Here is a 22,931-nt window from a genome sequence, read left to right on the forward strand (position 1 = left end):
TACGCGTCCTAATTGAAGAAGTTATGAATTTATTGAATCCCGTGCCTGTTGCCTAACGATCAGGCGTCGATGCAAACTGGGTGGAGAGGCATGTTTGCTTAAACCCATGCGGTGTGCCGTTAGTGTTATCTCTTTTATATTCATGGTAAGGAAATCACAATTGTGCGTTTTGTCTTGTGTTGAGCCCCTTGTATACGTAAAGCCTTTCCACAGTTTCTTAATGTCCATTCAATAATTTCCGCAAGCAAGCTCGGAGGCCATGTTTTATCAGCAAGGTGCCAGTAGGTTTACCGTAGTTCTGTGGCCTCCAGTTGTCCGCGGGTATAACAAGCGCCGCGGCCGTACAATCTCATTTTCCCCAATTAAAAACAAATGTAACAAAGATGCTGCGTTCGAGCTTTTTTGTTTCAACACTTGGCATCACATTATTGCGCTCGAAGGGAGTAGGAGGGGGCGTGATAATGTTGTAATAGCACCCATAAACGGGCTGTCAAAAGGGTGGTCCCCGCCATGAGTGGGAACACGGTCTCTGCATTCGAGAAACAGTCAACGTGGAAATATAATTGCCGAGTAATTTTACTTCTCAGGAGGCGACTAACAACACTCGGTGTCCTTGAATGAAAACTTGTGCCCATGTTTTTGTAACGTACCATTTTATTTTTCACCATTAATTTTTTTGTCGTCTGCCACGCCAAGTGATAATGGCGGCGTTGTGGCACCGAGCCTATGTAGAAGAAAAACGAACAATTGCAATGATTCTCTGTAAAACAGGGGCCAAACTCACGAAGCTTTTTTTGTTCGTAAGAGCTCGCTGGCATTGGCCGGCCGTCTTTGCTTATAATACGTATAGCATAAGAATTGGCTTAACGTTTCTCTTAAGAACGATTCTAGCGTAATAGGTTTTTCTCGAGCGCCGGATTCCAGCTGCTGCTTCTCGTGTTGTCCCACCCTGCGTACACTCGCAGGTGCCGTCCTGCCATATAAGTACCTTCCTGGGATTTTGTGACATGCAGAGGCCGCTAATGTATGCGTCTCCGCTGTTGGGCCGCAGCAGAGCAGCCAGCATCTCCAACGTGGTCGTCTTTCCAGCGCCGTTAAGTCCCAGCAGGCCGAGACACTCGGTGGTGCGCAGAGCAAGTGACACGCTGCGCACCGCTTCGGTCGTGCCGTACCTGCGCAAGGACCGTCGACGTGTCAATTGGCTAGGAAGGATGGGGCAGGGTGTCCGCACTGCCATAAGCGGTGTCCGTAAACATGGGTGATCCTGACGTGTTTCAAGCTCCAGAAACCCCGTCCGTCGCTTGCAATGCTCTAAACAGATCAGATTTTGTTACTCCCGTGGAGCTGTCGATGGATGTCTGATTTTGACACCACCTATTCATTGTAGGAACTGTCGAAGTTCATAAGGTGGGAATTTACTGACAATCAGAGGACGTCAGATGAACAGGCAGCTAGAATATGGCAGGGCGAAGTCGAATTTGACAACAAATCGAAGCAATGGCAAGAGTTTGACAATCGTTCTGGGGAAACCCGCTAGGCGCCAGGTCAGCTCATATGGCAGAGCTGCTGCCCCGGAAAGGCGGTGGTCTCGGGTTTAGGTCCCGGCCCAGGACGAATTTTTTCTTCAACTGCGAGGCTTTTCTTTCGAGGAACGCGTATGGGTTTCCTTTGTAGCGATTCCTACGATTGGGTGAATGTGTCATTTTCCTTTCCCTGAGTTTATTCGGAGCACTGCACTTCGCAGAGCCTGGAGTAGCTGTGACCTCCTTGCTGCGAGTTCGACTGATTTCCGGCAATGTTCTGGTCACTTAAGCTGGACTGACACGAGGGATCAAATTCTGAGTATGAGCATCATACCAATTACTGCCGCCCAATTACGTCGCACACAAGCACAAAGCAAACAAGCTGCTGGTAGTGCAATTTGTGGCGGCTCAGCCACGTCATTCCTGTCCGGGTCATTTGGTTCCATCGTGTCAATCCAGCTTTACCTGCTGCAGCTTTAATTAGCGTTGAGTCGGAATACTTTCGTTTTCCCAGAAGCATTGTGTGTGCGCGGTCCGTCGGCTTCTCTACTACAAGAGCAGCACTGATGCGTTTGCTTTCCTGACTTCCGCTTGCCCTGGTGGGCTGACGGACGTTAGTATTCGGCAAGCTGCATCTACCTCTAGCTCTTGTCTGAAGTGGGTTCCTAACGCCATGCAGTTGGAGCGGGGTACGAGCCATTCAAATGTACTGTGAGTCCGGTGTATTCGCTGCACAAAGCAGGGTGGCACAGTGGAGGCCTGGTAGTCAGGAAGCAATCCTAAGAACTTCCCTACAGCTCTCTGGTGTAGATGGCACAACTTTGTGCTATACGCCGTTCGCACGCTGAGTGACAAGCCAGGAACGTAGCTGCAAGCATCCCATAAAGAGAACATATTTCTACATGGGCCACCGAATCGCCTTTTCCAAGTTTATCTCTCTTCCTAACCGTGATTATATCCATGCCCCCCCCCCCCCCCCCCCCCTTTGCCATGAGCAAGTGCTTCTTTGTAGTGAAAGTCCCGCCCTGCCGGGGAGCTTTGGGTTCGTGAAATAGGGGGTGGTACCTATCGCAAAGATGTCAACGAGGTCATTCAGCCTGTCGTGGTGCATATTCACGGCCATGGCGTGCATTGACACGATGATGTAGGGAGCCTCTGTACGTACCCTAACGCCAGTGCTTGAGCGCGTGCATGTATGCGGGTATCCTACATAGAGGGGATGGTGGTTAAGGGTGGTGCGAAATGTCGATTTGAACTGATCAGGTAGATGTACTTCCTGGACCTGTTCATCTAAACCGTAAGTGCTGCAAGTGCTCTTCGGCCCATACATTTGGTGATTTGGGCTCTTCGTCCTGTAAGCATCGGTTGCTGAAAAACTAGGGCTGGAAACACTGAGATGTTTACCAAACAACTGGGATACGTCTTTTGCGCTTCGGTAAAAATGCTAAGGTAACTAGTTGTGGAAAGGTGAAGGCATGACCGACATGCGTGCCACGTTTCTTTCAAGAGAAGCCTCCCTGCATTCTTGTATTTTCACTTATGGACAATTGCGCCGGGGACTGAAGAGTGGACAAGTTGCCCGATAAAGCCTTGCTCAGTGTTGCAAAATGCTTGCTATACATTATCAAGGTCACTACTATATAAATTCTTAACCTAGCGGAGAAGGGAGTAATTTGCTGATATGAAATGAGCTGTCGATAGAAAGTCTTGAGATCACGGACCCAAGTAGAATGCTCACGCAAGAATCCAAAGTTTTCTTTGTGTTCTGCTGGGACCCAAGCGGAAAGCAAGACTCTTGCGCCCTCTAATCAAAAGCAGCTCTGTAAAGCCTGTAAGGTGTGTGTGCGACCACGTGAAAAATGCCAAGCCTTTTGTGTTTAGTTTTTGCGCTGCCATACTGGACTCGACATTTGAATATACATCCGCATTCAAGAAAATATTCCATTTTGCTTATTCAGCTCGGATAATTCAGGAACTACGGGTAATTAAACGTTTACACTGGCAGTCATGGTGATGGAAAAGGCGAAAGGTATTACTAAACAACTAGCATTGCTATTGCAATTCGCAGCGATAAAAGAAGAGAGTAAATCTTGTGAATAATCAAATTATCTGCAAAATATCATTACCAGAACTTCAAGTTTTCTAAGGCTTTTGTGGGCGCTAAGTAAACTGAGCTGGTCACGATCACCCAGATGCCTCCTGCCAGCGGTGTCTGCTCTCACAGTCCCCGCCTCACTTGGGACGTCAAATGAGACCACATGTCAATCAACCAGATAACACAACCTGGTAAGAGATGGCCGCGCACCAAGTGACTGTTTCAACTTGATTTTTCACTTGTAGCACGGCCCAGTGTGCATTCACTCACTTCTTCTCGAGGCCCCTGGCGGCCATGACGACGCTAGTGAACTTTCCGTTGGCGACCACCGCGTCCACCAGCTTCCGCTCTTCGCGCACCTCTTCGTCGGCAGCGGTGGCCTCGGCGCCCTGTCCTGCGGGAGCGGGAGGCCGTGGTGCGCAGAGGAAGCGGCCGGAGTCCAACCGGTCGAGCAGCACGAACAGCATCACGCCCTCCACCAGCATGAACAGCAGCTCGGGCAGGATGCCACTGCTGTGCAACCCGAAAGGGCTCAGGGGCTCCCAGTCCGTGCTGTTGGTCAGCTCCACTTTTATTGCAAAGCAGGAAAGAGACGGAAATCTTCGGTCACCCTCTCACCGGCCTACGTAAGGCTAGCAGAAGGCATGGAGCCCTTTCATTCCAGCGGTTCCACTTTTACCGCGCGTGAGTCGTTAGCGTCCCAATCCTGCAGTATCCCTAATATCGATACAGTATTTAATCATCTGCTGTCCTCGACTGCATTTCTATTATCCTCGCACACATTCTGTTGCTGAAATGTTATCTGTCGGAGATGTTGCCTGACTTGCCCAAATTAAATTATCCTGAATTGTAACTGTGTAAGTAAATATTTATGTTGATTTATTGATAGCCCATATGCCGCGATTAGGGTAGATAATATACAAGGGAAGCGTGAGCGAAGAAAATGCGGCTGAGATGACTGATGGTTTCTTTGAATTGTGACGTAAATTATGACGTTGCTCGCTGTGATGCTGGCCTCATGCGATAGACTAATGAAAAAAACTTAAACAGGATAAAGAACAATGCACAAATAATCAAAGGCAGAAGGATTTGGTTTCCAAGGTTTCAGTGATTCCGTATGTTCACGGCCTTTCACACAGACTTAAAAAGGTGGCTGGGAATTAAGAAGTAAATGTGCTGTTTTCGGCAAAAAACAAGATAGGTAGTGTGTGTTCTAAGGTTAAAAATAAGTTTGAAAGAAAGGATGATGCAAGGAATGAATGTAGTGTTAAACATCCACGTAGGAACCAATTTGTTGAATGCGCGAAAACGTTGTTTATCAGATTCCTATGACGTGTGGTCATGTATACGTAGGGCAGACTTCGAGATGCATCAACACGAGACTAAGGGAACACTTATCTATTCTAAAAGGTCGCACGTGTACGCATTCGGCAATGTATTGTCAAGGACACGATTGCTCACCGTGTCTTAGTATTTTCAACGCATTTTCATCGTAAGTGCTTGTTACATGCATCTTGCTGTTTTTTATGTTGACCGGGTGGCTTTGGTCCATGGCATCTTATCTCAAGTGTTATATGTGCTATAGGCGTGCTCTGTTGACTAGATCGCGCAGATCTGCGGGTACTAAAGCAGGAAGTTCTTCGAAAATAAAACCAGTTGTTAGAAAGCGCTCGTCCTTCCGTTGCTCCTCTTCTTTGTCCCTGTGTGTTCGCGCACAAAAAGTTTTTAAAAAATGAGTCCGTAAAAGTTGTTGTTTTGTGAATTTATTACTAAATGTATTCAAGAGCTGTTCCTTGGCGACTCAGTGCAAATCCGTGCTTTATCACATAAGAACAAATTTGACCTAGATTGCTTGAAATTCCCCAGTGTAGTGAAAGTGGCTGAAAAAAAAAGAAGGGCTAAAGTATCCAGGGATTCATTATCTGCATCATGTGTGAGGCTATTATTGTGGTTACTGGGTAGTGCTACCCTGAACACTAGCCTCCCCAGTTAATTAAACACGTCAACTGGTGTTTCTCTGGTATTTTTGCATTCCAATGGCCGCTGGCATAGCTGTTTACGCCTACAGAAATAAGATTTCAATCAAAGCGTAATGAGAATGATCGCCGCCCGAAGATAATTATTCTTCTGTTCAGCAGCATTCTTTCTGTATGCGAATCAATCGAGCTATTCTATAGGGGAACCTACGTTCTCACTCTCTAGTAAATTGTCAGTACAAAGCCCAACAAATGGAATACACTGCGAGATTGTATCGAAGTGGCCAAGTTTGTGCGGCTCTGAAATGTAAAGCTAAGAGCGCAGAAAACAGGACAAAGTCGAGAAACAGCACTGTCCTTGTTATTTCCTCGACTTCGTCCTGGGCGAGAAACAAGTCTGGCAACAGGTCTGCTCGATATCTGCAGTTGTAAGCGTGACTTAGGGCTGTCGTCTGTGCCAACCGTTTCTGCAAACTTGAGAGCTGTGCCAGTTACGAGGGTAAATAAATACCTGCACGTCGCGACAGGATTGTGAGCCGTACGCTACATGATTGAAAGTAAAGAAAAATGCACTCGAGGAATAAGACCGCATGGGAATGAGGCTCGAGCGAGAAAACTGAAGCATTATGCCGGAGGTTATACAATTGTCATCACAAAATTTCTTTCGCTATTTCCAGCCTCATCCTGTCGTCTCCGTACGCTATATTTTTCGTTGAACTTTTTTTCTTTTCTTTCATAGAATTAGACTCTGCGTCGCGGGCTACAGCGCGTTCCGCACAAGGACCCACTGTGGCAGCAGTAGTAGATGCCGGTTCCCAGGGAGTGGTAGCTGGGGTCGCGGCTACACATGTGCCACAGCAGGCTGCTGCCTGCGAGCAGCGTGTTGCGCCGGTTCAGGCAGTCCCGGTTCTCTGCGTCCAGCTCCAGCGCCTTGGTCAGGGCGCGCGGGAAGGCGAACGCCGGCACCAGCGCCATCAGGTACTCGTAGACGCCGTGCTTGACGAGGTCCTCGCCCCGGTGTCGCCGCTCCGCGGACCGGATCAGGCCGTTCCACATGAGCGCCGTGCCTGCCGGGGGACAACCAGCCCGCTATTGACGCGTGCGCTGCGGAGCTTGAGTGCAGCCGCGTTATACAGGCATGCGTGTTGCCTGTATGGCTCACTGGAGGCGCACTCTGCCATAGGAAAATATTTTCTTGTTTGTACGAACGAGCCTATGGACTTCCGTGGCCAATGCATGGAAGGTCCGTGCTCCAACTAAACAGAATGTCTGCAGTCAACGAGCCAACGGACATATTGCGATGTTTTTTAAAGCTACCTGGTGTTTGAAACTTGTTATATCACGCTGGTATGTGTAGATAAAATGACAAAATTTATGGACAGTGGGTATGGTGACAGCACCATACCCACTGGCGCCCCCCTATTTGGTAAAGCGGCAACGCCCGCTATTAAGCGCATTCTGATCGAAATTTGTTCGCTTGTTACTCGCGCAGGCATCCCGTATATCGGCAACTACGACAGTGAGCAGTGAGCGACGACAACAATTTGGCCAGTAGTGTAGCGGCAGGGTAAGTATGCCTTAAATTTACTAAGGCGAAATCCTTATATGCCCCATTAAGCGGAAAATCTGGCGATAGCATTGGATGGCAAGCCACGTGGCCAGGTGATTACATCGTGTTCCCGCCGCTGGACCTGCTGCGTCTCGCACTGCGAATTCACACGGTCAACAGCCATAGGGTCGGTCGAATGCCGTGGCCCACACCGAAAAAAAATTGACTTTTCCCAAATGGAAAATTGAGTTCACTCGCGTTCAAAACAGACCTGTCTCACTCCCAAAATAACTAGGACTCATCCCCTAAATTACGGATGGCCCACGCTCAAATTTGAGTTTGCCCAATTTGAGCACGTGACCAAGTGAGAAATGTCGCGCGGATGAGCGACAATACTTTCGCAATCAATGCCCGTAAGTGCCTCGGTGAATTTTCATTCTCTCTGGCCTGCAATCTTATTAGTGTGCAAGCTTACCGGCTGAAGGCGAAGAATGTAACCTCATGTTTGCTTTCACCCCTTATAGTATACCATAGTATCAACAGTGATATGTTTGTAGGGCTGCTGCCTTCCTGAAGTGTATGTGCAACAACTTCCTCCGGGAATAGGCTTGTTTGCGCGTGCATAAATTGCCTGTTTGTGAGCTTCTCCGACCATGGTGGTTTGTTCCGACATCGTCATTCATGTCGGCAACGCGTATGTGATAACATAGATAGGCTTTTTCTGATTACTTACGCCGCCGATTAAGATGCATTCGTGTTGGCGTGGACAAAAATGTTGTAAGTGGCCGAGTGATCGCTCGCCTGATGTTTCATTTCCGGCGCTGACAGAAAACTCTCAGTGCCCGCCCATTATATTACGTTTGAATTCGCTCTTATGCAAAGTAAAGTTGCTGGAGTATGTCAGTCGGGCTTATCGAAGTTCAACATACCATGACATTTTGTGCCAGCTGTGGCGGTAACACTGTGCTGTTTCTTGCAGGAGCTATTAGCTTGGCTGTCATTGCCGTCAATTGGTTATTCAGTGCTGACAGGTACAGCTTGCGGCACTCGCCTTGAGCAAAAGCGTGCATGACTAATGGCCTTCAACACGGGATCTTCTTGTGGGGCCGGGGTGGATGAAGCTCGCATACAGTGAAATTCGTCGCCTTCAAGTCCCTGTCTGAGTTCAGGCAGTTCACGACAGAGCACGTATTTGCTCTGCTGTTTCAAATTTCCAATAAGTAGTACCAAGCGATGCCCGGCGTCTTGGCGAAACGTACTGGAGCAATCCGCGACACCCCTTACTCACGGCTCGCACGATTATGGGGAACGAGCCGACGGCCTTGTCAAAATGGTTCTCGACACAGATGAATTATGACTAGCACGGGAATACCTCGTTCAGGAGAGGTTTGAGCAATTAGCAACGATACGGCTGTCACATGTCAGCAGCACAAACTGGCATGTCCAAGCCGGAGACGCGGTCAGTGCGATGATCCGGCCATCACCTGTCAGAGTACGATTGGAGTCAGCGAAAAGGGCAACCTACATCCGGATTGGTGGGACCTGATGTCATCGGCCTCCTGACACCGGATTGGAGGAAGTGACTGAACAATAATCACGCAAGGCATAAAAGGAGCTACGGACGGCGGGAGAATAGGCGACTACCACTTCATCATAAACTTTTCTGTATTACTTTGCATTTTCTTGCACATATGTAAATATATACGTGTTCGTCTAACGTCTTGAATATTGGACCTAGCCTCACGTTCACTCACTCCTCCACGAGGAAAGAGCATGCCACGTCTTCGAACCCCCAAGTCGCAGCAGTACTTACTATAATGGGTCTATGAGTTCGCCCATGAAACTTCTGCGTCTTTAGCGTCAGCTAAAATGGCGCACGCGCCCGGGCTGTCACACGCAGCTGCTACGCAAGGCGACAACTCTAATGTTGGCTGGTATTTCTTATTTTCTTCTAATTTAATTGAAATGGATCGCCCCCTTCTTGGCCACTCCTCCGTCGCGGGTGCGTACCATAGTATAGAAATCATCCTTACCACCAGCACGTGGTGATAATGTTAGAGCTATTTGGCGTAGGCGCAATTGTAATGCCTTTTGGTTAGAGCATCGAGCTGCTTTGTGGGGGACCGAGGTATGATCTCAGCATCAGGGACCCAATTTATTTTTGTAAGCGTGCGCTATGCGGCCAACAGCTAGCAGGCATGATTGGAAAAGTCCGAGAGGCCTTGCAAAGGTACCTTTGATTTAGCAAAAAAAAAAAATCCTGATTAGTTCCTCTGTGCTAATGTCCGAGGGATGCATGGGGTGCCGTGCTGAATTATTACAAACTGCCGCTTAGTTTTATTCACCCGCTAATATTTTGAGGACCACGTGCTCTGGGCCACAAGTATTGATATTTGTTTCGTGCACAGTAAATTATTCTGTGGCATACATTGTCATTGCCCTTGCGCCTCGATCCACGTGAGCCGCTCATGAGCGATGTTGTAATAGCCAAGCCGATTTCGATCTCATCTGCTGCAAAAACTGGCTGCTTCCTCAGAACCAGCGAATATATTGCCAACGTATCGCTGATCAGAATTACTCAAGTCGCATGGTGCATCGAACGCTCTTCCTCCGTACAGGTCATGCTTCAGTTGACTACATTTAACAGCCCGCGCAGCTCAGGTCAGCTTCACGCAATCAAGCACTCTTTCACGGTGTAACATGGAATATAATCTACGGGAACTGTACATGGCAACGAACCTTCGCCATGACGGCGGGCATACTGTATTAGTGGGTCGCTGAAGAACATGATTAAACTATAGTGATGACGACTTCGTCAAGTGATGCTAGAAAAGGTTGTTAATTTTACATGAAACACAGACAGAAAGCTGTTCACAAGGTGTATTCGCAGTGTTAGTGCAAGCGCGATCAAAATGGCGATCGACAGAGATAGGCGCCACTCCGTCTTCCTCCTCTTCAATGCAGTTCCGCTAAGGCGGCATTTATGTTCGGTGGTCCCGTACGAATATGTTTAAGAACGCATTGAAAAAGTTCATTTGCGTCTCTGTACAATGCACTTGTTCCCCAACAGAGCTAATGTTATAAGGTGATTTTTAAGTTTGTTCGTTCTGCTAGCTGAGAACGGTGCATTTGCAAATGGACTTTGAAAACAGCCATGCTTTATTATTAAGTGCTTGGGAGAGCTATAATGTTTGATCGATTCATCAAAGTTTAGCACAATATCAAGGATCCATACACTCGTGGTTTGTTTTTTACATTCATAAGGAGTAGACATGCAAATGTTCAAGGGAATGAGACTACAATCCGACGTTGAGTTATTTAGAATAATTTCTTTCGTGCGTTTTTATACATTGCCGTTCATTTACCACTTTTGTATTAAACTAGTTAAACGACTTTCGATGAAGTTATCAGACACAGGCGCCTATTTCAGCATTCGTTCGTAGGGTTATTAGGTCACAGCTAAATCAATAACCTCAGCGTTAGTGATAGGGTAACATGATACCACTTCTTTGTGCTCGTGGTGGTAATGCTACTGCTAGTGCTTTACGCGCCTGTTATTGGATCTTGGTGTAGACACGACGACAACAACGACAAACGTCGCACTTTGTATGAATCCAACGAACACAAGATCGCTCACCAATAATCGTAAAGCTCAGCGCGATCAAAGAAAAAGCTCCGGGCTGAGTCCTGGCAAAGAGCGACACCATGTAGGCGATGGGCAGCGCGACGAGGGAGAACGCCAGAACGGCCACAACCAGCGCCACTGCAACAAACGTTGGAAGTTTTCTGTAAACGATTTCATTAAAAACCAAAAAAAAATCTGCAAGGATAAAGTAATAAAGCTTTGCGAATCCTTTACAAGAAAATTGCAGGACGCTTAAGCTTCGCCTTTAAGAGTGGAACGCAATATATTTCAAAGATTCCTGACTGTTTGTCACGCTTCCCGGCAACCGTATAGTCAGTCTTCTTGCGGTTGCGCGGAGCCGAAAACAATGGTGGTGTTGCGAGGAACCGAGCGGGCCACGCCCCTCGGGAAAGGGGTTCGTGTTTGCGTTTTTGCGTAACAGAATTCTGTTTTCTGGTATATTCAATTAAAGCTCCGACGCTATCATGTCTGCGGGCTGTGTTTTGGTCGTACTTTACGATTTTACTGACCTATCTTACTTTGAGCGGTCCAATTATTTCAGCAACGCGCCTGCGCCACGCGGAGGACCTGCGTGGCCTCCGAATGATTTTTCGCCAAGCGATGTCCCACACCGGCATCAGATTTCGTGCGAAATGCGCTATAAAGAATTCCGAGGACGCGCGCGGTAAGTATACGAAGCAGGAATATTTGATTCATCCACGCTGTGTTGGTAATTAGGCGAGACATTCGCAAAATATACCAAGATTTTAGTCATGCCAAGGTCAACATCTTTTTGGAGCTAGTGACGTTTGTTGCCGGTGAGTTAGCAAGTCCAGCGGCATTGTCAGAGCGACTTTTGTATAAATTGCGAGGTCTTCAGCGAGCGCACACTGCCCTAGTGAATCTGGATATGGGCAGTTTCCAACAAAAATATTTATATCCAGATGATGCACTGTCATATATATATATATATATATATATATATATATGTATTAGTATAGTATATAAACTATGACATCTGGGAACAACTAAAGAATAAAAAATGTAACACACGAAAGTTCGCGTAAATCATCACGGTCTTCATCATAAAAACTTACCGACTATTTGCTTGCAAGTGCGCATTTTTTATGTACGCGACATAGTCCAAATAAACGATAGAACTGTCTGCACCTATCAGCTGTTATAGGCGGCTGCACTAATAAAACAAATGGGTGTCTGTTTAAGTCGAGAACATCCTAGTTCAATATCTATCTATGCTTTCTGGGGTAAAACGTACAGGAAGAGTTGCGTGAAAGATTATTTCATCGTGACGTCAATGTTATTAAAGACAAAGCTGTTTGAAGAGATATTGCCATTTCAGCATAAGGTGGGCCGATTACAGTGGAATTCTTTGAAAGAAACACCCCAAAATGAAGGAACGATGGCGAGGTGAAAATCTATTGTGATTTTTCCTCTGTGAGCGATTACGCGGTTACATGGCTTAAATTAGGCTGTATAAAAGTTTCCATAGATAAGCAGTTGAGCACAAAATCGACTGTTCGCCACTGGTGCGTTTTGACCTTTAGGTAAGCCAGAAATCCACAAGATTTAGCGAAACTTCAAAAAATTCACAACCGTCACTGCGACACAGACGTGAAGCTCATGAATAGGGGTTTCGACCGATAGCAATCTTTAGGTTATCTTTCAGCTTTATTCATTAACCTTTATATAACTATCCTCGACATTGCCCACTCTTCACCGTGTGTCGATGTGTGTACACTCAAATAGGGGTTCAGGTAGTCAAGATAAGGCTAGTGAACCTGGCGGGACAAAGAGGGAAGCAGGGCTAAGTAGTCGGGTAACTGCAACTTGTAGCAAGGGTTAAAGTTTCAAAGAGAGAATTACTTGTGTACCCCCCCCCCCCCCCCCACACTCATTGATCACACCTCATATATGGCGACACGCTCTCCTACGATATCGCAAAAATATCATGTGGTGGTGATAAAATGCTAGGTAATATGATTAAAGGAAGTGCGTTAAGAGAGGGTATGCGGATGAATCGGTATTTATGGTGACAGCAACAACGCACCCTTCATCGCATCGTTTTAGCAGGCGCTGCCGCTTCCCCGCATGTAATTCACGAGCTCAAAAAAAAAAAAAAAATATGCGCAAGGCAGGTGGATGATTACGTAGAGTATAACATTCAGTGATGGTCCACTCCTGACGACAGGGGATGTTATGCATGTGAGTGCACTTACAAATAGTCCTCACACGCCTGCGAGCAAACCTATCTAAGCGAAAAGTTGCCGAGCGAGTACCAAAGTTGCAGCGACCATTGGTATTGAGCGGGACGGTGTTGCGGTAACCAGCGGAGAGTCATCTTGCAGTTTCTGACGGTGTGCATACAAAACTTTAGACTTGGATGAGCCTTGAGAAAATTGACAATATTCGAAGACAGTATATAAGTTTTTCTGTGGTTTCACTCTCCACTGATGCGGCTCGCGATGTACGAATATTTACACAGGTGTGCTAGAGAGGTGACGAAGTGTTTTTTTTTTAATACAAAATTGAACAATTCAGTGTAAAGTGCGCCCCACTGTTAAAAACGAACACCTTTATATTAGGTTTATTTTTCTGGTGCGTTAGTGGCAGTACAGGTTCAAGATATACCGATGCATCCCACTGGTCTTTAGAATGGTTCCAGCACCACCAAATGGCGGTGGTCCATTCCAAAGTCTCGCGATTGTACTCATGCCAGAAAGAAAAAATGCGCACGTGCTCTACACTCATCTGTTCTCTTTGACGGCGGACCGCGCTGTAGTTTTATGACTTCAGCTTCGCAACGGGAGGACACCATGGGAAAACAAGGCGACAAGACAAAGCGCTGAATTAGGACTGATTTCTTTTTTTGCAATAGCGCAACGAAAAATACCTGGAGGTAATACATTATTAGTATAAATATTAACTCAAAGGCTTTGTGTCAGTGAAAGGCGGCGCAATTGTCACGCTCAAAGCATCCAAGTATCGGCGGTGCGGAACCAAGGCGACACGTCCATGCCTACAGACTCACACAACGTCTCAGTGGTGACCGCGTAGTAGAAGGCGTGGAGGACTCCCATGAGCGCCCACACGATGAGGTACGTCTGCAGGTCGAATACGTAGTTGGCGATCCAGAAGGTGCGCCCGGACATGCCGGTCATCATCTGGATGTCCTTGGCGCGGCTCACGCGCTCGGCCGTCGGGAACAGCGCGAACGCGGCCACCAGGAGACCCGCGGTCAGCGGCAGGAACAGGGCGCGTGCAGCCGTCGTGATCGCGCTGGCCGAGGACAGCGCCGACACCACGAGCTCCAGGCTGCCCAAGGTGCCTGCGTGTGCGTGTATATAGAGGACGAGTGGGCAGCAGCGCGGGTCGGCGACCTACTCGACTTTATTAACGTGCAGTTTACCGTTCCAGTTCCACTATATTTTTCCAGTCCACTTGCTTCAGGACACTGTAATTAACGCGAATTGGTAATCATGTGCTGTCGACACACTTTCATGCAGAGCGGTAAACCGCGTGTTTCCTGTAGTAAATGTTGGGCTAGATTGATAGACTTCATTCGGCCTGACGAGCGTTTTACCTCGTCACCCCCAAAAGCAAAAACTACTCCTGCGACTGCATTTCCACGAAATATAAAAGTCGTATCTTCAGCGTATGCACCACATTTTGTTATGCGCGAAAACAGTACAAAATCATTAAGATATAAAGAACTTTGTTTCTTGTATCGTAGGAAAGTATCGTAGGAAGACTTAAGGGATTTATGCAATTTATTCATTTGATGAAAAAACCTGTGTTTGACTCGTATTACGGCCATTAAATTAATTCTTTTCTGTCTTACGGTGCTAGAGCTTCCCCTCGTATCGCATTTGGGACTTCACTTTTTCATTTGTGGCAAAAAGGAAACTCATACTTCCGTGAAGAATAATACTTGAGTTCATGAAGGAGCGACCCGCTGCCGCGGCTCACTCGAAGTTCGCACCTGCCGCATATTACATCCGTGATACGGCTATTGGGCCACGTATGCGTTCATGCGCATGGACTGGCATGCACAGCCACGGCCTGGCTAGAGGTGGAGGCGCAAAGAACGGCGATCAACTCCCTCCCCCCCCCCCTTTCTTTTTGATCGAGTCAAGGCGTGCCATGTGAATACAAAGGGGTTGAAACTATTAACGACGGGGCCAGCTGATACACTTGTATTTTTCAAAAGTACGCACTTAAGGACGGTACCAGCGTCAAAGACTGACAACGACGTCCGGAGGCTAGCAAGTGATTTATTGGCAACGAAGAATTGTAAAATATGTATACCTGTAGAGTCTCTTACATTGACTATCTGATCAGTTTTGAAAAGAAAGAAGTAAAACGACAATGACGCCAATAATATTTAATCACTCGTGTTACAGCGGCTGCGAAGGTACGCAAATCATGTGTCTGTTATTGTTAGTTGTGTGTGTGTGGCAACTTTATTTGGAATCCGGCGATTGGGAGGCGTGGGCCTGGGGCCGCCTAGATGGCCTCTGGGAGCTGCTGCTCCCGTGTGGCTTCCATGGCTCGCTCGATAGACCCAAAGTTGGTTTTGCAGTTCTGAGCCGAACAGCGTGGCCGACCACCGCGCCCTTAGATTTTCCGAGGAGACTGTCATTTTATTTTGACAAATTTCACATCCCCACAACATGTGTTGAAGGGTGGCTCTAACAGACTTGATAGTTGGAGTAGATTTTTACATTAGAATGCTTGGAGACGTGCGTCAACCCGGCGGTTCTAACGTAGAGCTTGTGCACCTGTCATGCGAGTTATTGACAATCCAGGTGTTGGCTGCTTTATTTTCTTCATTTAAAAATTTATCAGGTGCTTTTATGTGGAATTTGTCTGCCAGAAAAAAAAATGGTAAAAAAAATGTTGCGTTTCATTTCAATGACCCAGTTGCGAGTTTGCGCTCGTTCTTATCGGTCTTCCTACGCTGCTTTCGTCCTTAATTGCGCGTTCTTGAAAGAATGCGCAGGTTATCCGCGGTCGTGAGAGAAGGTGGCGAGCGTCAAACCTTCGACCACGGACTCTGACGAGGAGATCAGCGCGGCGGGCGCCAATCCCGGCGGCACTTCCTTGCTGCTTTCGGTCAAGTTGCGCAGCAGGGCCGTGTGCACCATGCTCATGGCGATGGCCTTGCCGCCGCGCAGGTACTGGTTGAACCAGGCCTCCACGCTGCGAACCCGCCGCGCCCCCATGCACTGTCCATTACACGCACCGACGCCGACGTGCGATAGAGAAGCTTGGTACGACAACGCCAAATTACAGAGTGCACGATTTCTGCCAGCGCGGTCCTAAATGCTGCGGTTTTCGCAAAAAAAAAAAATGAACGAACGCCGGCGATACTGAGGCTTCTAATGAATGGACGTACATATATTCTTCAGCATTGAGTGGACTTTCCCCAATCCGGGATTTCCATACCATATAATAATATAGCCGCTGTGCTAAGTGCAAAAAGTTCAATTTCTTGGCTAGATTTAGTTTTATGACAGTCCTGCGTGAACTGAGGCACTAAGTTGATGTAGGCGCGGTGCCTACGACCTTACGGTATGTGCGCATCGCGCCGCCCCACAGACGCTGCACTAGTTAGTCGGCTTCTCTTGCTGATGAAGGAAATGCGAAAGAAAAAAAAGTAACAAGGCGGCTACATGCTAAATCTGTGAAGGAGGTCACCTCGCGTGTGTGGATCGCAAGCGTTTCCTACAAATCAATACGAATTACTACGGTAAGCGGATTCTGCGATCCTTACGCTACTATGAAAATGATCGTTAGTGCATGGATTTGCCTAGACTACGTCTTGTGGCTTCAGACATTCTTGCGACGTTGCATAGTGTGCCTTCCCAAATATAATTTATCTTTATGGTTGCTAAGTGTACGAAGGTCATTGCATACGGCGCACATGTAAAGCACTGCGAACTGTTAAACTTGAAGCACATTGTTTTGCTGAAAATGATCGAAGTGCAATGTCACCAGACGAAGCTTTAAAGAACAGGCGTATCTTCACGCTAGCTGAGCCACCATACTTCACCTTCGAACCCTTTGACCTACTAGCGGCAGAGCTCTCTTAATTTTTTTTGGTTGCTGGAAATGCTGCGGGGCAAGCCAGTCTGATGTGTCCTGCCTGTAGCGCTCGCAAACGCATGGCGCTGCGCGCACAGCGCGCGTTTGCCGCTGCACGAGACCTGCGCGATCATTTCGGTTGTCGGTGAGCCTTCTAGCGTTTTTCCAAGAGCTTACAAGAATATTTATACACTTGGCTCACCGGAGTTCTGTCGGAACATTCCTCTCACACCGTTTCTCATTTTTTTTCTTTCTTCACTGAGTCGCGACACAGTCTTCACATATACGCGCAACGAGGAGTCGTATTCGTCTCGGATCGCTTCACGCGAGAAGTTATCGCACAGAACGTGAAACGAGTGGCACCGCACGCACGTGCCGTTCTCGTCGAACACAGCCCCGACGAGCAGCTGCTGCGAGTAGGCGACGAAATCCTGGCTCGCCAGAAACAGCAGCCGCTCCTGCGCATCGAGGAAGGTGGTGACCGTGGCGCCGTGCTGCTCGACGAGGGCGCGATAGGCGGCCGCCGGTATGACCTGGTCGCGACCGAACTGCACGAACGCCTGCACGAAGGCGCACGCGTGCGTTGAAAACGCATTCTACGCAATACGCATATCGACCGCAAGTCGTCATTCAATACCCGATGAAGAGCCAGAAAGTCAAATGGATAATAAAACACATTTTACTCACAATTGCATGGCCGCTTTTTAAGCATAGTGTAGTTCCTGATGTATGCATACAGCCGCGGGAGCAGAATATTAGAAATTACAGCATCAGCCAACAATTAAAGTTGATTACAAGGATTTGGGGTTTTGACGTCCCGACATTCCGGGATGAATTTTACGAGGGACGCCCTAAGGGAGTCCTCCGGTTTCTTAACGAGCCGCCTAGGGTTCCTCAAGGTTCTCCCAAAGCAAGTTTTCTGCATACAGGCCCAATCAAAGTGCAACCACCGCGGCCAGGATTTAAATCTCTGACGTCGTGTTTAGTAGCGTAACGTCATAGCCGCCGACCCATTGCGGCGGGTAAAGTTTTTCCTAGCCCATTTACGAAACGTGGAATGGCCTCAATAAATCCTACTCGACCAACGCGCGCACGTAGGCTGTACTCTATGCTGCAGTTCAGGCGTTTTTTTTTTTACCTTTCGTGGCCATATCTTACTTTGCGCATATACATTTCCATGCCTCAATCAAGCCATAAAGGCAGGCCTAACTTTGAAACGAAACAACGCATTCAAATCGTTTTCGACGTGCTCGTGTTCGGATTTGTGCCAATATATATTCTGAAGTCTGATTCGTCCAGTGAAGATGGTGAATAAAGTTGATGAAACTGTTCGGGCATTCTTCTTGTTTAATTTATGCTTAGGTGATAAAAAAGACCGGAAGCCCAACGGCCAAGAGGCACGTGCGGGGAAATGGCTGTATCAGATCATCAACGCCGGATAAACGTAGTAAAATCAAGTCGGCAGACAGGAGACTCGTGATTTTCGTCACCGGAAGATAGGACAGCGTCAGCTATTCTTTTTCTAGCCAGTAATTCCACAATCGATAAGGATAATGATAATGTGAAGGGATGGTCGCACAGTCCGTACGAGACGCATAATGGGTCGCTTATTAATACGTCGCAGAATAGGTGTCGCTTATTACAATGAAGCCGAAGTTGGCAGGTGACATTAGGGGCGCTATAACGTAAAACTATTCCAAGCTTTTCTATTCCAATTCTGCTATCAGCCTTCCACGATTGGTCAAAAACTTTTTTCGACCACACCCACTTCACCTGTCACGCGACGTCACGAAAACCGCGATACCTCCCCATTTGATATGATGTGCACACACTGATTATGCATGATTTGTCAGAAAAAAGAAAAACAATTATTTCTGATTCGACCCCTTTTCGCCATTAGCCCTCGGTTATTGGTCAAAAGTTTTCGGGCTGCACCCACTTCACCTGCCTCTCACGCGACGTCACAAAACCGCACAAACTCACCGCGTCAAAGTGAGGTGTAAGCGATAAAGATGCGTTAATATGCCAAACAAAACTGAATTTTCCTCGGCATAGCCGCAGGCTGCCCCGTTCCGAAAGGAATACAAGATGGCTTCCGCTGATCGCTGAGACGCTAGCTACTCGCACCTGCCGGACAGCATGGGTGTATTTGCGTATAATAAAACATCTTGCGTGACCGTCTAACGTTTTCAAGCACTTTCGGCAAGTTTATACTACCTCATTCTGCCAACTCTTCTTTGCTGAGGGTCAGTTTTAGCGTCATTCTTAAGCTTCCGTTGCATGCCGCCGCGATTTTCGTCCAGCCACCACAAGCTAAGTAAGGGAAAGCCGACGAATCGCAGACGACGGCACCACCCTCTTCATCCGGTTATCGATTTTCAGTGCACTGGCTCTGCCCCAGTGAATCCCTCTCCACTTGAGCGTTCTGCTCGCCTCTTGCCAGCCAATTAGACACGACAAGCCGCTCAGTGCAGGCAATGGTATTCGTTTTTTAAGCGAACAAATGTGACCTCCTATGAACAAGAAGAGCGCTTGATTGGTCTGTTCAGACAACCCTGCGGGTGACCGCCCGGTGCTTGCGTCGGTGGTTACGCAAATTTGACGTCAGGAGATTGGAATAGAAACATATTGGAATAGTTTTACGTTATAGGGCCCTAAGGGACCATAGAAAATTTAGGGCCATATGATGATTTTGCGTGGCGGATAGGGCACAGATGCCCACCAGTCGGACTTATGAAACGGTTTTTTTTTCACTCGCAGCTTCATATATCGCTATTAGTATTTAGCTTTATAATTCAGCTATCAGCTTTTTTTTTTGCCCAGTAGAACATGTGTTGTCTAACTCGCCTCGGGGGAGTCGATTTCGTCGAGTTCCGCACCGGCCAGCGTCAAGGGCACCAGGACGCGGTCGGTGAACAACGGTGTGACTCCGCGCAATGCAGACTTCTCGAAGAGCAGCAGCACCCAGAAGATGGCGAAGGGCGCGGCCCACATTAGCGCCAGCGTGGTCCAGCTTCGCGTCAGGCACATGGCACGCTTGGACAGCAGCGCCGCCAGCGTACGCGTAAACTCGGGTTGAACGTGGACCATCGAGCTGGCCGTGCTGACGTCGTCGTCTGAAAATCGAGACTGACAGGGTGTGGCAACGGCGTGTTCTGGGCCTCTTACGCGGTAAAGAAATCAATAAGATGAACTCTACACAGATAGCTGTTATGGGATCACACTCCTATAGACGTTTTGATGTACGCTTTCATGTATTGTTGGAATCCTAGACTGCTAAAAAAGCTGCGCTAAAGATGAATAGCCGGAGTACTGACGGAGTGACAGACCGACTGACCGATTAACCGACCGACCGACCGACCGACCGACCGACCGACCGACCGACCGACCGACCGACCGACCGACGGCAGAACAAAGAGTCGTAGCGGCAGTAATAGACTCGGACTATAGGGAAATCGCATGCGCGTCGGCACGGGATTGTACGGTAAAGGAGAGAGAGGAAATGGCTGTTGCTCTAGCAGCTGTAGAGAGATGCCGCACAAATAGATCCCTTATAATTCTTCCAACAGACTCCCGAAACTACATTAACGGCAGAATAGGTCAAAACGCATTCCAAATCTTCCTCCGCGCTGGCCGACAGAATAAACGCATTAGACACACCATCTTTTGGGTACCAGGGCACACTGAGATTGAGAGCAACCAAAGTGTTGATAGGATCGCTCGCTAGCATACAAACCGAGCGGACCTAAACAGAGATCCTCAGGATTTCATGACAATGACCCCAACGTACTCTGACATACTAAATTACTACAGAGGGACGAAGTTCAGGTATCCCCCACCCCACAATACACTCACTCAACAGGCAGTTTACTGGCGAAAGCTGCAGACAGGAACTTTCCCAAATTTACATACATTAAGCAAAATGTTCCCAAGTCAATACAGGGACACATGGCCGTGGTGTGGCGCAATACCCACACTTTATCACATTACATGGGAGTGCAATACGAATAAGGCATTCAACAAAATAGAAAATCCGAGTGCGGAGCAATGGGAGAGCGTGCTCTCCAGCGGCAACCCTAGCCCTAGCCCTAGCCCTAGGCAACCCTAGCCTCCAACGGAGGCTGGTGGATTATGCCCGACGAGCAGCCACGCTCAGTGGTGCCTTAGAATAGGGGCGCCAGCCATGCAGGCCGGAGATTGTCATCAACCAATAGAAGATGAAGACATCCGACTTGACCGCTGAATTACTCTTTTTAGAGTAATAAAGTTTACTTACTTCTCCTCCTCCGACCGACCGGCCGACCGACCGACCGACCGACCGACCGACCGACCGACCGGACCGACCGATTGACCGACTGACTGACTGACGTCCTGACTGCGTGACTGACTGCCTGATTCACCGTCTCACTGAATAACTTATCTGACCTGCCTTCCGGACTGACTGACTACTTGCCTGACTGGTTTAATAATCACCTGGTTTATTGTCTTCTTCACTGGTCGATTTGGAGCTGCTGCCGAAATCCTCGAACGAGTACTCGGATTTCAGCAATACGAATCTGCCAGCAGATAGAAAAAATGCTCCTGAGTGGATCATATCCGAAGTCTATGCGCACGTCGCCGTCCCACTGCGAGCGGAAGTGAGGTACGCTTCTAGTCTTATTTATGCCCGAATCCGTGCTTCGGCAAAGGAGCAAGTGAGGGCGATCCAGCGCGGAGCGAGTTGATTGAAATACGGACCAGCGAAATACTGATTCGTCGCTTTCGAGCAAGAAATACTTTTCCAGGTCAACCGGTGAAAAACACCCTTAGTGAATTGCCGACTTGTTTCGTCTGATTGACTTACTGGCGTTATTGCTTACTGGCCTGATTGAATTAACCAGGCCTGACTGGCCTCGTTGATTGGCTTGCCTGACTGGCTGAATGGCATGCCTGCGTGCTTTCGGGCTGAGTTTGTCCGAATGCAGCAGCATGATTATGTAAGAGCCGTAGTGGATTGGATGGTCCCGAGAAAATTTTGATCTATGTGGGTTGGTGGATGTATCGAACTATCGATATAGCTACGTTGTTCTTGCATTTGATGCTCGTTCAAATTCCCAGTCGCCACAGGCAACAGTCAATCTTCCTATTTTGCTCTTGTGAGCAGAATGAGATTCCCATTGACACGGTGTCACCATGACGTGTAGATTTAAAGATATCACTGTGAAGCCTAGCCTGGTGGCCTCAATTAGTTCGTTTCATACGAGCAGTTTGACGTGTCTTGTACGATGTAATATATGGCTAGTAAGCGCGAGTGATCAGCCTGGCTACGAGATGGTCAGTACTTCTTTTTACCAGCGTTTTAAAAAAGCTGGCCTTGATCTTTGACGCACGTGTAAGACATCCTTGAATTGACTGACAAAAATGACAATTCTTGCCTTTGTTCAACCATGCGCCCCGCTCATGTTCAGACAGCTCGCTGAGGTTGATCCTGAGAGAGATTAAGAAAGAAATAGAAAGCAAGATAGCCTTTTGAACTAAGAGAGTAAGTTCAATGCATGCTACAGCACCACACTAAATAATTTGCGATTATGCACTGATTTCAAGGTATACTTGATCGTAGTCCTTCGGTACCTTGTTTAGTAATGATGTCGTTAAACTTTAAATGCCGCCTATACTTCATTTTGCCGTTTTACTGTTGTTATGATACACTTTACGGTGTTTTATTTTGCCTTGTTTGCACTGATCAAGTTTATTTTTCTTGATACCTCCCTGACTCAATGCCGGGAATGGGGTCTGTAAAGCAATTTCTAAAAATAACTTGAGCGCTACCAACGTATTCTTTGACCCGGTGCAGCCATTTGTTGTTGCATATAGCCGGGAAACCATAAGTTAGCTATCGAAGCTACTTCAAAAATTCTGACGGCTTATGTTTCAATTAACGTTGCATGGCGCAAGCTATGTGCACTGAACTTGTGCCCGTCAATTCATAGAATTGTTAAATTTGAAGTAGGAATTTCTGGGCAGGCAGGCAGCGTGCGTTCGACTGAAATATCAAGCACATCAGCCAAGCTTATGAGGC

At 47.7% G+C, this 22,931-nt stretch overlaps 1 protein-coding gene across 4 annotated transcripts in view; it reads right to left on the bottom strand.

Annotated features, from left to right (window-relative positions):
* LOC135911683 (phospholipid-transporting ATPase ABCA3-like) overlaps positions 1–22,931 on the bottom strand; it is a 96,668-nt gene that overhangs the window by 18,236 nt on the left and 55,501 nt on the right. For all 4 annotated transcript variants that reach the window (XM_065444027.1, XM_065444026.1, XM_065444028.1 and 1 more), the window contains 9 exons: positions 22,288–22,340; positions 19,721–19,989; positions 17,246–17,433; positions 15,828–15,988; positions 13,818–14,114; positions 10,781–10,906; positions 6,383–6,661; positions 3,889–4,186; positions 989–1,172 (listed from right to left, as the gene is read on the bottom strand). In XM_065444027.1, the coding sequence (XP_065300099.1) occupies positions 989–1,172; positions 3,889–4,186; positions 6,383–6,661; positions 10,781–10,906; positions 13,818–14,114; positions 15,828–15,988; positions 17,246–17,433; positions 19,721–19,989; positions 22,288–22,340 (1,855 nt within the window). The remainder of the gene's footprint in view (positions 1–988; positions 1,173–3,888; positions 4,187–6,382; positions 6,662–10,780; positions 10,907–13,817; positions 14,115–15,827; positions 15,989–17,245; positions 17,434–19,720; positions 19,990–22,287; positions 22,341–22,931) is intronic.

The sequence above is a fragment of the Dermacentor albipictus genome, chromosome 2 (genome assembly GCF_038994185.2).
Source record: "Dermacentor albipictus isolate Rhodes 1998 colony chromosome 2, USDA_Dalb.pri_finalv2, whole genome shotgun sequence".
Classification (NCBI taxonomy): domain Eukaryota; kingdom Metazoa; phylum Arthropoda; class Arachnida; order Ixodida; family Ixodidae; genus Dermacentor; species Dermacentor albipictus.